At 40.8% G+C, this 14,382-nt stretch overlaps 1 protein-coding gene across 3 annotated transcripts in view; it reads right to left on the reverse strand.

The window, feature by feature from the left end:
* kcnip4a (potassium voltage-gated channel interacting protein 4a) overlaps nt 1-14,382 on the reverse strand; it is a 123,628-nt gene that overhangs the window by 67,954 nt on the left and 41,292 nt on the right. Inside the window, exons 1-2 of one of the 3 annotated variants that reach the window (XM_044021410.1) lie at nt 11,952-12,203; nt 11,538-11,630 (exon numbers count right to left, since the gene is read on the reverse strand). The exons of 1 other annotated variant lie outside the window; for it this stretch is intronic. In XM_044021410.1, the coding sequence (XP_043877345.1) occupies nt 11,538-11,622 (85 nt within the window). In that variant the 5' untranslated portion in view covers nt 11,623-11,630; nt 11,952-12,203. Of the gene's footprint in view, nt 1-11,537; nt 12,204-14,382 lie in introns of those variants that run through there. One more of the 3 variants, XM_044021409.1, reaches the window with a different exon arrangement.

The raw sequence follows: 14,382 nt of genomic DNA on the forward strand, positions 1-14,382 counted from the left end.
CACTGCATTATATTTAATGCATTGCTGAGCTCTGCAGAGATGTAAAAATCAGGTAATAACAGAGATTTAGGGACAATGGTTTGAGAGCGGCTACTCCTTTTCATAAAACCTTATCACAGCGCAGCAAGTGTCTGATTACACACACAATACCAGTGTGAAACATGGCAGAGAAGTCTGGCCTCCCTCTGTACCACACTGAAACCCCACACCACTACCTCCGCATGACAGACAATTTCAGCCTCCCGAGAGAGCCTTGTCTTTGATGGCACTTTCCATCAGCACATTGTTAAGTACACTGCTTCTGTTGCAGCCACTCAGAGGACACTGGCACTAAGTGTTTGCCCATTACGTATGAAGTAATTTCTCATCAGACGGCCTAAGTGGAGTGACAGGCTCTACATCAGAAAGCTAATGAAAAGTTAAAGAGGAGCCCTAATAAAAATTCATAAAGGGCAGTCAGAGGTGGGGGAAGTTAAAAGTGGTAAAGTATGCTAATTTGATTGAATTGTGACTCTACATAATGCAATTACAGAACTATGAATAAGGCATTTGTATAATAATGCATCATCTCAAATTCTGATGCAGGTTAGCTAATATTAGACAGCACACACACACACACACACACACACATGCATAAATGCATGCAATACTCCACAATGTAGACATTTGTTATAAGGTTGCCTCAGGTGAGAAGTTCAATACTCACACATCACAAAGAGTAGAAAAACTAATCTCAAAGACGGATGGGTAAAGATACTATATGTGATTTGACAGTGGTGACGCCTGAACTTGGTGTGATAAAAGCCTTCAGTTGCTATTTGCTGCGATTCAGGTCTAATTCAAACAATTTCAAATTTTTCTTCAATGGCATCATGCCCTAAAAAAAACAAAAAACAAAACAATGAAAATAGTAGACCACATGTTGGCCTCTCTCCAACATCTAACAAAAATCTAAATCATTATTTTATGCCAGGGCAATCAACTGCTATGGTAAGACACATACCTGCAGTGATGATTATCCACTATTATACATTCATATTCTGTTGCAGATAAAGTGACATTCAATTCAATATAGTATATGCAGTCATTCACTGTAAAAAAACAAACAAAACTACTCATTATTAAATGTCTCGGTATTAAACTGGCTGTTTGTTTGTTGTTAGTTTCAAAACAAGGTGAAAAGGCAAAATGTAATTATTCAACACATGCAATTAGGTTTATATTATGCACGAATGCTAGTATGAAGCTATTATAAATGAAAGCTGCAGCAGTCACAGTCATATAACATGAAAACTCTTGAACTGACCCTAAAGGCTTGTTTATGCTAAAGCTCTGAGTTCAAACTTTTCTTCTGCATCAGTTAATAAACAGCCTAAATCTGAGATGGAGGCAGTTGGGGATATTTTTCATTTGAATGCTGCATCACAGCAAACACACAGATGTGACCACATTTATTCAAAGAATATTTTATTTTCGTACGGCTGCAAGAACTTAATCTATGGCCATTTCTCAATATGCATACTTCTATACGCCGCTGTTCCAGTTGCATTGATTATACTTGTGTACTCCCATACTTGGCGAGTATGTACTCTAGTCGTACTTCCCAAGTATGCAAGTACATCCTCGCATACTTGGGTATTGTGAAACGGCCTTTGCCTCCGTCCCAAGGTTCACACAGCTAGATTTAAGAGGGTAACTTGGCTCGATTTGATTCGACTGAACGTACATGCGAAAGTATTCTTACTTTAGTATAAGAAAAAATTCTCATTTCATATGTATATTTTCTCTTCTTTCTCTTTGTTGCTGGTTTCCAATTGCTTGTGGTTAGATCTGTTAATACCAGCTTTGGCTTCTTCAGTGAATCTGCCACCTCAGAGAATACCTTTTCTGGCTTGTTCCTCTGCATCATGAAAAATGAGAATATCGGAAGCAAATATTGCTTTGTTTGGATTTTCATTTACTCCCTCGGCTTTCCAATCGCTGCTCCACTGACTCTACTCAATTTACTTTTGCAAAGCTCAGATTACACTCTCTTTCAACACAAACAGGTAGTGATTTATTTTTGTACGTCAGCTTAAAACTGGACACGGTACCTTGGTCTGAACGGGAGAATGACACAAAAAGCATCTCTAAATTCACTGTTAATTACCTAAAAGCCTGGTGTTAGCCTTTAAATTCAAGGACAAGTTACTATAACTGGCATTTCAAGGACATATTTCATTGTGTCACCAGTACTTGAACTAACAGACCCAAATAGAACAAGCCACGATGGTTGCTTTGACCTAACTGTCTGGAATGCAATATTGTCACAGACTTAACCACAAATATCTCCCTGCGTGAGATGCCCTCAAGCTGGGTGGCCTGATGTGAGTCTGTCAACATTCTTAACAACAATTTTGGAGCCATCATTGAAAGATACAAAACATCATATAGAGTAGCCTCTGCCCCTCAGATGACGAACATAGAACATGTTGCTTTGCATACAAATGAGAAGCTTTTCAAAAAAGTATTTAAAAAAAACATTGTAATAGACTCCGATGAATCAACCAAGTATGAATCCTACATACCATCTGTTATTAAAACCCCACCCATTAAAAAGATGATAAATAGCAATCAATTGTCAACAGAAATCTATAATCATTAATCAACAATATGCAACATACAGTATAATAAAATTCTGTTGAAGGAAAAGGCAGCGATTTCCCTTCGGAGGCTCAGTTTAATCACTGAGGAGACAGAAAATGACAGCAAGAGTAAAAATAGGGCAAATAACCTGAAAGGAGGGACAGAAGCAAAAGGGTGATTCATCCTTATTTGGTACAAATTGAATGTATCAAGCAGCCAGTCAGAGGCAATAGAATGGTCATTGTGATCTGTGGAGCAGCGTGCATGAGGAGATATTGGCCCCATAACAGTGCTGGCCAGAGCTGTGTGATTGCTGAGGCAGAAGTACTGTAAATGGCAAACACAAATACCTCTCACTCTGTTGCTTTGCATTTAAATTGAATTGGCGGTGCTTTCAGTGGTGTGTGGAAAATGCAGGAGACTGAAGGAAATTTTTAAATGACACAGTGCCTCCACAGAGGATGCACACGGTTGACCGGTGTGTCGTGCATCACCTCTTTGCTACAGTCTCACACCGAGCAGCAGCCATTTAATCAGTTTGTGATGGATTCTGCGGACGCCACATTGGTGGGAAGCGGCCCGACGACCTGTCTTACCTGTTCCTCAATGAGATGATACGTGAGAAACTCCTGATGACCTGTGAAGGTTTCACTAAGCTGTTTTTCCAATATCATCAAACATACGCGATGCTCTGATGAATGCAGCACAGATTACATCCGGCCACAATTCATTTCTAAAGAAACTATGTGCGGTTTATAAAGTCGTTAATCAGCTACATTCGTTGATCATTTGTCTCAAAGCAACCATTAAGGTGTCCAAGGTTTATGCTTATAGCCACATGCAGATTCTAGATATGTCACTGTCAAACTCATCATTCAGCATGCAACATATGTTGGTGGTTTTTTTTTTTTAAGGTCCAATAAATACACCAGATGTCTGATGGGATGAAATGGCTGCTGAGCATAAGATGTGTTTTTTTTCACAGAAACAGCCTGGGGAAAGAGCTGTGTCCAGAAGTTTGATAAGATATGCTATACTGCATTTTTGCACTGCTTGAGTATAAAGGAGTGTAACGGAATGCAGTTTTCAATCTAAATAAAACAGGTAGTCTGACAACGTCGTTATTTAATGGTCACTCTGGCAAATCTATTTAAATAAAATCCTTATTGAATGCAGGAATATGTTTACAAACTGTTACCACTGTATGTGATCACATTCCAGCACTAAAACCACCATAAAGTAATAGAGTAGCGATACAAACAACAACACAATTGGCTCAGTCCAACTAATTAATCCTTGCAGAAAGAAAATGTGACCTCCTCTGTTATGCTTTTACGCTGCTGTTAAACAGGAGCGTGCTGTCCTGTTTACACCTGCCAGGTGTTGACACGGAGTTAACCAGGTAAGTAATGAGGCCAAGGGTGGATTTGGCTACAGGGTGATGTGGAGGAAGCTCCATTTTCTGCATCGCTGTCCATGACTAGGCTTTGCCCTAGAGGCTAAGAGATTACACCGCTTAACAACAGAGGTGTGGGGGTGAGTTGATGGCAGTGAAATGTACCTAGGCTTAATCTTGCCATGAAAACAGACATGTGTGACGTGAGGCTGGGTTGCAGTGTCCTTGACTTCTAGTTTGTGTCGTCAAAATCATGGAACGGGTACGTCATGTCAAATGTGTTTCAACCTATTTGACATTTCGCACAAACCTCTGCAGCCACTGACCATATTCATTAGCGGATTCGCAAAGCATCTGCGACTACAACAATGTGCAATGCTCAAGCAGATTCCTGTGGAACTGCATCAAGAAAAATCTTTTAAGAAGACACAATGTGTTCAATTCAAGAGCTTCTACTTTCATCACTTGTGTTGACATCACCCAAACAACATTCGTCTCTTGCATGAAGAAATGGTTTATATCCGAAACTGCACTTGTATCCCTCAAGTCTCCGCTCTGGCCCCCAAAGAGGTATTGATTCCCCCATTGTTGGCTGGAAGCTGTAGCAGGGCTGCAGTCCCTGTAATTGCCAGCTAACAGTGCATGGAGAGGACATTGTCTCTCATATCGCAGGGGCGACTGGGGCACAGAGTTCACTTCTTGTGTATACGTAGCCAAAACAACTGGCAGGAGAAAAAATTTGAAACAAAGTGCCTCAACTGGACCTTAAAATGAAGTGAGTGTGTAAAAAAGAAGCTGAGGATCAGAAGTGGAGGACAAATGGGGACACAAAGCTGCAGAGAGCAAGTTAGTGAAATATGGGATAACAGGGGGAGAACTTTTTAATTTAAGTTAACAATTGTAATGATTACTTAAGGGAGAGTCAGAGCAGATAAAAGCGTACTAGAGTTACAGAACAATTCTCTGAGGTGATAACAACAATTGGCAAAGAAAACAAATCCGCACAAAACAAATTAAGGCTCATCCATAATAGTCTGTAGTAAAGGGGCACAATCTTCTTTAAGCAGTTCTTAAACAATGTTTAGCTTTGGTCTACTGAGATTGCCTCAATCCTGATATTAATATCCAACTCATAAAAGCAGTGACGCAATGGTAAATGGGTAAAAGGACTGCATTTAGATTGTACTTTTCGTGTCTAATCAATGATTTCTGTATTTCTTTCTTTCTTTATTCCTCTTGGGTTTTGATACCAAACCACTCACTTTTCCCGATTTCCTGTTGGATTCCGTGAACACAGTGATACCCAGCAGCTCAACCCAACTAAAAATAACCCAGCCATTTCTCTCCACTCACAGGGACTCTTGTATACAGACATTAGGGCAAATGGGAAAACTGATTACATGGGCGAGCAAGGGTGCATTTAAATGGACAGTGTACAGTGCAACCACAGGCCAGCGTACAATGCAAATACAGAGAAATGAGGGGAAATGTAATCCAGGAAACCTGGAGGGATTTGCAGATGTTGCGGTGTAGGACACATCGAAGCGATCGATGCGTCAGTGTCCAACAGAGTGAAACGCAGTCTCAGCCTGTAGGGTGCTGAAGTAGCCAAGCAAAAACATGCAACATGATCAATGTGTTCCTCTAATATTTAAAAAATGAATGGCTGACAACACACATCATCAACATGGACCCCATGTCACTGTATCAGCTTGAATTCTGACTGAAGTTGAAGATTCCTGACTATTGCTGCTTTGTTTGTAAATCATTCACCACATGTATTTATACTAAAACAAGATGTGAGTGCCTTTAATTGTCTCTGCTAAATTATATTCCTTTGATGGACAAGGCTGAAAAATAAACAGAGAAACAACCATTTCAGTAAATGAGTGATCTGGCAGTGCACATTACATGAATATTCTGAATTGTAGTAGTGCTACTGAGATTGCACAAAAATGTAATCACTTTTCAGCTAAGAGGGTGACATTTCTTTGACAAGCTCGTCATTACTTAATAATCCATTTTACATCGAGTAATTAATAACAAGGCATCTGATTGCATGGGTGATGAAGGATTTAACTGAGGCCACAGCAGAAAAGTTGTCTGTTACGGAGTTAAGTGATGAACGAATGTGAAGATAGTTTAATGAATATTTCATGTGCAGCAACACTCTCTGGTCTTACGATATTTTGTGAATCGAACTAGATAGTACATTTATTTTCCACAAAAATGAGCACAGTCTCAAACACTGGACCACATTGTCATGCAGCCCTTATAAAAAGGACATCGACAGGCCATCACAAATTTTTCAGTCAGGAATGGGATGGCCTGGGTGAACCAGGCTGTCGTATAACAACTGTAGGTTTTGATAATTCTCACAGTGTCGCACAGATGACCCAAGTAATCTGTGCTGCTCTGATGTTGGACAACACAGCAGCAGAAACCAGAAACCAGAAGAAAGCTGGGACACCGTGAAACAAAGAGATGTTGAACTGGGCCTGCCTGGAAACCTGATACTGACACAGATATCACAGTCAAAGCGTCTTCGTTCTGCTATTACCAATGGCAGTGAACCTTGACAAAGGGTTCATGGTCAAAGGTCAAAGGAGTCAAAGGAGTGCAAGGTTAAATGAACACTATTACCAGATGACAGCGATACATGTTGGATCAATACAACAATAACCTGTTCCTCCAAATCAGACTGTATTGGACACAACATAGTTCTCAAATATAGTAAAACAAATAATAATACCTATCAGTCCTAAACTGATGGTAAATTACCAGCATTCATGTTTTGCATCTGCATTTGATATCTTCATTTCCCATATGGTGGACAATACCTATTACACTTTGGAGTGTATTTCCTACATAATGAGTTAAAAACATCATAGCGGGACTGTAAGCAAACCCAATGCAGGCAATAACCTCAATAACAACACGGTGAATGAAAGAGATGTCACGTTAGCTCATCGAGTGTGAAGGGAAACATTATGCAACATGGTCAGCCATCTGTTATTGTTGTATCTATCCAAACATGACGGGAGTAATGTTCCACGGCAGATAAATTGACTACTTGATTCAAAAATGGACAAAAAAATATTATATTAAAGAGAAAAGCTCTAAATGAACTGAAGAACAAATGCAATGCAATGTTGGATGCTTTTCCTGCGAGTTAATATTCCTGTGAGCTTAGCAGAGAGTCCACAAACTATAGAAAATGAGTGTTCACTTGTTCGGAGTGCAGGAACTCACTGGATATCACTACTTCGGTGTCCTATCTAATTCATTCAGCCTGGGGACACCATTGCACAGACATGATGCCAATGGAACCTGCCTGTGGGTATCAAATATTCAGTGTTTGGTCAGGGATTATGGGCTTTGAATGTGCTGTCCTTATGGGACAGGTGATACATGACCTGCCAATCGCAGTCAGGAAACCAAAGAGAGGGAACCAAAGACATGCCAGCTAGTTACTGGTCAAGGTTGCCACATGTGCTCATACTGAAAAGTCACAGAGTGCATTTTCATGTGGAAAGAAAGAACAAACTTGATTGTCAAGAAACAAATAAAACAAAATTCCATTTAGCTGCAAGGGGAGGAAAATCTCCTTACTCAGCATTTACTGCAGCCTCACACACACGCACACACTCAAAAATCATTCGAAAACTCTGAGACATTGAAATTGTTCCATTATAAAGAAACATTCTTTCATCTGAACTCAATAACTGTTCCAGACAAGCTGAATCCTAATATTTGAAATCAGTACTTACTGGTTAAAATTAAAATTTTAGAAGCCATGTAACAAAAAGTCAAGAGGTGATGCTGTGACTCCATGTCCTGCGATGTCAGCGATATGCTTAGAATCAGTTACCAGCATGGCAGCCTGTGCTGATAAGTTGACGAGCCTGACAGCCAAACACACTGGGAAGAAACCAACTGTGAACATGCAGGGAAATATTCCAAGAGCAAATGGCAGAGTCAGTGTATTGTAAAACAATTCAGCTGCACAGAGGGAGAAAAGATCATTTTTAAGCCATCTCACTGGACAACTGAGGGTATTAACTTGGTAATTAATGGACATTGAAAAGGTGTCTTTGGAAAGAAAGGAGCTTTACAATGTCTAAATGATCCTGATGGATACTTTGGTGGACTGGGAAGCTCTTGCGGCTCTTTTGTTAAAGTAGCAGTGTTGGAGAAGTTGGATTTCAAGATTTGTCCCTGGTGTTTATTCAGTATGTGCTGACGTTGCTGGTACAGCCTTGAAGCCTGTGCAACAGTAATTCATTTTCCCACCTTTTTCACCCTACAGCCAAAAAAAGAAGAAGAAGGAAAGTACAAGGCCTACACGGTATCACTGTTACCATGAATATGAATGTTGACCCCTTGTCTCTAATGCTTCTCTGGAACAGCTGTGCAAGGTTTGGTCAATAAATGGTTTCCCATCTCCAAATTATATCAAAATAACCAATTACTAACATCGTCGCCGCATACAAAGATAATTATTTCAAGTGGTTTATTCATTAGATCCATGAAAGGTCCGGACTCTTTGTGGATCTTTATTAAGCACAAGTCTGTGTGGACCAACATCACCCATGACACTGCAGACGTGATGTACAGTAATATCTGTCTGCTCTGTTACATCACACACATTAACCTGGACCTGTGCTGGGCTTATGTTGGGGTCTTGGTTCTATGACAATGGACATCTCAATTTAAATCACATGGTCTGTTAAGCGACTCCATCCATCACTCTTGTCCCCTGGTCACCTCAATATGGCCGAGCCAGCTACTTTCTGGTCAAACTCGATTTATATTAATCTGCCGCACCGGCTGTGTAAGATAAGTTAATACACTGTGTTTATGAAGAAATGGATCCACTCAAGCAGAAATTGTCAAATGAATGACTGGTAATGGGTTTTATAATTACGCCTCAGCGCCAGCAGCAGCCATGGCCGGAGGGAGTATGTTTTGTCCCGTCGTCCTTCCATTATTGTAAACCCGATATCCTAGGAAGGGCTTGAGGAAACTTCTTTAAATTTAGAGCAAACGGGACTCAAGGATGAACTGACTACATTTCCACGGTCCACGGCCAAGGTGGCTTTGACCTCATGTCATGTTTTATTCTTGTGAATGCATGGTCTCAGGTTCTGGAGCAAGCATCCGCTTGGCCTCAAGAATGAACTGATAAGAATGTGGCTCTCAAAAGGTCACACCACAAAGCATGTTCTTGGCTATTAACTCAAAAGTAAGCCTTTTTCTCAGCCAACATTTTGACATTTCACAGTAGGAAAAGCACAGATTTGAAATCACGTTCCATTTAGCCATTACAATTTCACAGACTCGGTATTCTAGATGTTGGCACACTGTTGATGCCTCAATGGGACACTTGAAATTGACAGAGCCATCATTTGTTTATCAGCAACCTATGAGCTTTGTTCCGTTTGCTGTTTTCTGCAATAACTGCAGAAAAACTTATCTGAGGAGAAACAAAAGACGAAAGAGCATATTTTAAAATCGAAAAGGTATAACACTTAACGTCACATTGACATCATAACTTCCTTGAAAGTCTTCCCTACGTACAGTATACTGCATGAATCTGACTTGACTTTGGCAGAGGCACACAGCTGCAAGTCAGCAAATTTATTGTTATAAACAAGTCTACTACGTAGGAATAAATCTTGCTCAACATGATGTTTATGCTGACATAGTCAGTATAGTTCCATAATTATACATAAACTTTCACAGCATCTTAATAAGTCCCACGGGAAACACGCTGCTGTGTCACTGGATGTAACCACACAAATTAAACATCCACCTGCGCTCACTCTGCATGAAATGTAGATAAATGATATCTGCTTATCGTGATAGTGTATAAGTTTCATTATCATGCAGTTTTAAAGGTTTTATACAGAGGTTCTACAGGAAAACAATAATAATCCTCAACAAATGTGGTCAATAACAAAGACTAGACTATGTTTCTCTGACTCAGCACATGTAGGGCGATTGTGCTCAGTCCAAAGGGAAATACTGTAAGTTCCGCCTTGTATTTATCATGATCAATAATGAATGGGGACTGACCATGACATTAAAGTCAAAACCACAGTTTTGCACAAAACAAACCCGTGGCCTATAACACAGTATAAAGCAATGGCACATATTCAGTCAACTGCAACTTTGAGAGAATTAAAAGGAAACTACTCATGAATATACACTAATCATGTTATCACGATGGGGGAACTGCAGTGTGACCTACATGACCTGCTAGTTGCTATGGAAACAAACAGTACACTTCTATGGATAGATACTATGTATGGATATCTCCATGTGTAGTATGTCCCAGAAGTTTTGTAAGTATGATTGTAAAACTAAATCTATATGCATGTATAAATGGCAGCGCACTGATGGAGTGGGACTTCTATAGCTGCTTCCTATCCTACTTGTTCTCTCTGTGTCTAAGGTCAAGGGCACTGAAGAAAGTAGGCCATCGCCACATGGGGATATTCTCCATGTGAAACGCTCACTCCTGACATCCCTTCGTTGAAATGAAGTCTTTCGTATAGAATCTAAAAAGGCTTTTGGAAGGAGTTACTGTGAGTGTAAAAAAACTGAGGTCTCACATGCTATGTCGAAATTCATTAGCATGTTCGTATAGCACCTCTCTGAGGCTTTGCACCATCTAACTCATGCAGCGTGATAATCAACAACCGCCTCAGACGCGAAGCCTCGTTAACGCCAAAAGACGACATGAGGCAAAGGTGTCAATGTATGCCGGTGTCGTCACCGGCACATCACCAGTGAAAACAAGCCAAGAAAAAGCCATCCACACCACGGTGTGCATGACATATGTAAAGAATACAGTTTGATGTATGCCAGCAACATGTGACAGTCATCAGAGAATCAACTACTGCTGATAACCTTTATCCCTCATTGAGCCCTTCATGGAGTAATCTGCTCGTAATCCACTATAATCCTAGATTAATCTCGTTAAACCCTTCCATTCACGATCTGCCTTATTAGAAGAGCGCATGGCGTGTGAGAATGAAAGAATGAGGGGAATTTATTATATAGTGGCAGCATGATACAGATTTTATGCAGTGTCAGCACACTCCGCATCACTTGTGACACGTCACATTAAATACAAGTAAATAAGACAACACGATGAATAAAACTTATGATAAAGGAGTAAGTTTCACTTCAAAGCGTTAGTCTGCATCCAGTCAAAGTCTGTCCCGCTGTCAGTTTACACCGACACATGCACGCACACCGACAGAAATTATGCTGCAGAATAGGCAATAAATTGAAGCCATGAACGCTGGAAACCTTCACAATTCTCACGCTGCGTTTGCAGGCAGCAAATGTATACAAGACATCAACACTGCAATGCATGGATGCATGCAAGTGTCCCAACAGAGCCTCAAGTGTCAGCACATTTTATCAAAACACAAATAAAGTAAGAAACTTTAAATTAAACTGCCGAACGGCTCATCTGGATCTCAAAGTTCACAAGGACGCTTACCGGTGTTGAGCGTGCCTGTGATGAGTCTGAACAGGTACTGTGCGAACTTGAAGATCTCCCGCTTGCACCTTTTCCTGCAGCTCATCTTTGCTCCTTGGGGGGGGTTTGAAAAGGTCAGCTCAAATGGAAGACTCTGATTTCAGGGTCAAAAATCCACTAATGCCTTTTATTTTAAGAAAGGAAAAGGACCCCAGACAGTAAAAGTGTCCTCTTCTCTCCTCCACTCGGCTGTGTCAGCGTGGCCCTGGTGTGTGTGTGTGGATGTGTACGGCAGGAGTGATGAGTGAATGGAAAGCGCATGTGTATACCTATCCAGGCTCCTGTGATGTGCGGCTCCTAGGTAAAACTGCCTGATGAACACGGATGCATGTGACTTCTTGTCAGGTCATTAATATACGCTTATCGCCAGTTTACCTCCTCCTCTTAGATGAAGATGAGTGGGGGCTTCTCGCTGTCCCTTTAACCTTCCTCCAATACTAAATCCTTCTCAACAAGACTTTTCCTCCAACTCCTCTGTGCAGCAACTCTCCAGTTATTCCTCAGTGCTCATACAGATTACTCCGTTACCTACACTATACAGTGGTTATCCACTGACTCTCTCCCCCTGCCTCTCTACAACACACAAACAAACACACACTCCCACACTTGATCTCGTAGTGCGCCTGCTGCTCGCTCTACTCAGCACCATCTGTGGATGTTTTACCCTCACTGACGGTTGCCATGGAGGTGTGGCCTGATTGGCCAAAGAGGAGGAGGAGGAGGAGAAGAGAGATAGAAAGCACAAGAGGAGGAGGAGGAGGAGGGAAACAAAAGAAGAATTAAGGGGAAAGTGTCTACTTCAATGAATCAGAAATGACAGTACATTACAGGTCTGGCACATGACGTGCAAATTGAACTTTACGGCAGTAAGTTACAGTAATGGATTGTGTTAATGCTACACTGTAGGCTCTTGTGACTCAGGTAGGGGAAACTAAGTAGTGCAGGAAGTGACTAAAAAAACCTTTTTAAACAATAGCAAAAACAAGAGAGAAAAAAGCTGTGAAACTCAGGTGGATGAGATTTCTACGGCAAAAATGTCAAGGTCAGTATTAATAACGAACAGTATTAATATTCGTGATGACATTAGGACTAGCCAAGTGCAACATTTTCTCCACTAATTAGCCCACACTGTAGCACAATTGCGCTCATTTATCAACGAAAAGTCCTCCCATCTGTCATTAACTCAAGCCTTTCACTGTTTTCAGTTGTATTAATGTGGTGAATTTGCTTGAAAAACAGTGTTTGGCGGGGTTTTTTTCCCCTATTTTTACACATCCACGAGGCTGACAGGCACAGGGATGAAATAAGATTGGGCTTAAATCTACTGTGAAACAGGGTTGAGACTGTGCAGGTCACTTGATAGAGAGACAGGTCTATTTTGGTGAATCCTGGTTTATGTAGAGTATCTGCAGACTCTGACCTTGGAGTTCTTGTCAGAGTGTTGTGCACACACACTCACACACATGTACAAACGCACTCTTGACAGGAAAGAGTGTGTGTGTGCGTGTAGCAGTGAGGATGTTGTCCAAGGCAGGAATAAAAGTGTGCTTGAAAGAAAAAGAACAATTTCAAGGACTTGATGCATTATGAGAAACATCTACTAGGTCAAAACAGCAGAGGAAATAGTACTGTGTCTCAATAAGGTGAATAATTTAAAAAGGTACTTGTGGGGTGCAGCTGTACCTTAGAGACACTACTTGCTTTCATAGACAATGGAAGGGGACAAGACACAGACCCCTTTATAGTTGAAACCTAGTTTCAAAGTAAAATAAAGTAACACACCAGACATGTTTTATAAAGTGGCGTAGCCCAGTTTAGCTAATGAAACATAGCTTCATTAAAATAGTTCATATTTACTGAAATATAGCCCAACCTCACAACTTGAAGCGTCTTGTGCGCCATATCCACATGTTGAAGCTCTGCAGACCAACAAACAACTAAAATACATGTGCAGTCCCACAGTTGGGCTGAACAATTAATCATCTTCAGATCAAAATGGCAATAAGAAACAGCACAATTAGCAAAAAACAAACACTGCAATTCCATTACTTTTGATTGTTTGTCATCCGCAGTGGACGCAACTCATATCTGTGCCATGTGGTAATGTTATCACATTTTAAATCTATTACAGTGTATATTATAGCGAACCTTGACCTAATATATTGCAAATAAAGTGCAATTTGTAATATTTGTCAGAAAAAAAGCAAGGAGACAATTTCGTGCAGATCTATTCCACAGTGTACATTTGTGCCTAAACATACAAGCTTTGTATTAAGCTAACATTTTGGAAGCACCACCCATTCCCTGACATCTGTGCAACTCCATCACCTGTCGCCTAGACCATAGTTTCCACTACTATTCATGTTTCAGATAAACAACCGCCCCCCCCTTTAGTCTCTGTAATTACCATATAGGCATGTGGGAGTGGTTACACAATGCAAACTCATCCAAGTGTCCATGACAAAATAAGTTAAATGAGGTTTGTCACCTCACTGTTTCGGAGGCGAACAGATGGCCTGTTGCTCACTTGAGCGAATGGCAAACGGACACTGGCCACAACACTGGGTACACAGCGTTGCTGGTAAACATTGTGCTTACGCGAACAGGCTTAGTGTTTTTTTTTTTTTGGTCCTACAAGTAACTCACAGACTTTTCCCCAACCACCAGTGAGTGTGAAGTGTGATGTGTGGAACAAATCGCCACATTCCAAGTCCATATACAGTCAGGAAAAACTCCCGACATGAGCCATGTTTACCTTGATGAGTATGGTCAAAGTAAAAAAGTAACATGGAGGGTGAAGTCAGTC

The sequence above is a fragment of the Solea senegalensis genome, linkage group LG3, assembly GCF_019176455.1.
Source record: "Solea senegalensis isolate Sse05_10M linkage group LG3, IFAPA_SoseM_1, whole genome shotgun sequence".
NCBI lineage: Eukaryota > Metazoa > Chordata > Actinopteri > Pleuronectiformes > Soleidae > Solea > Solea senegalensis.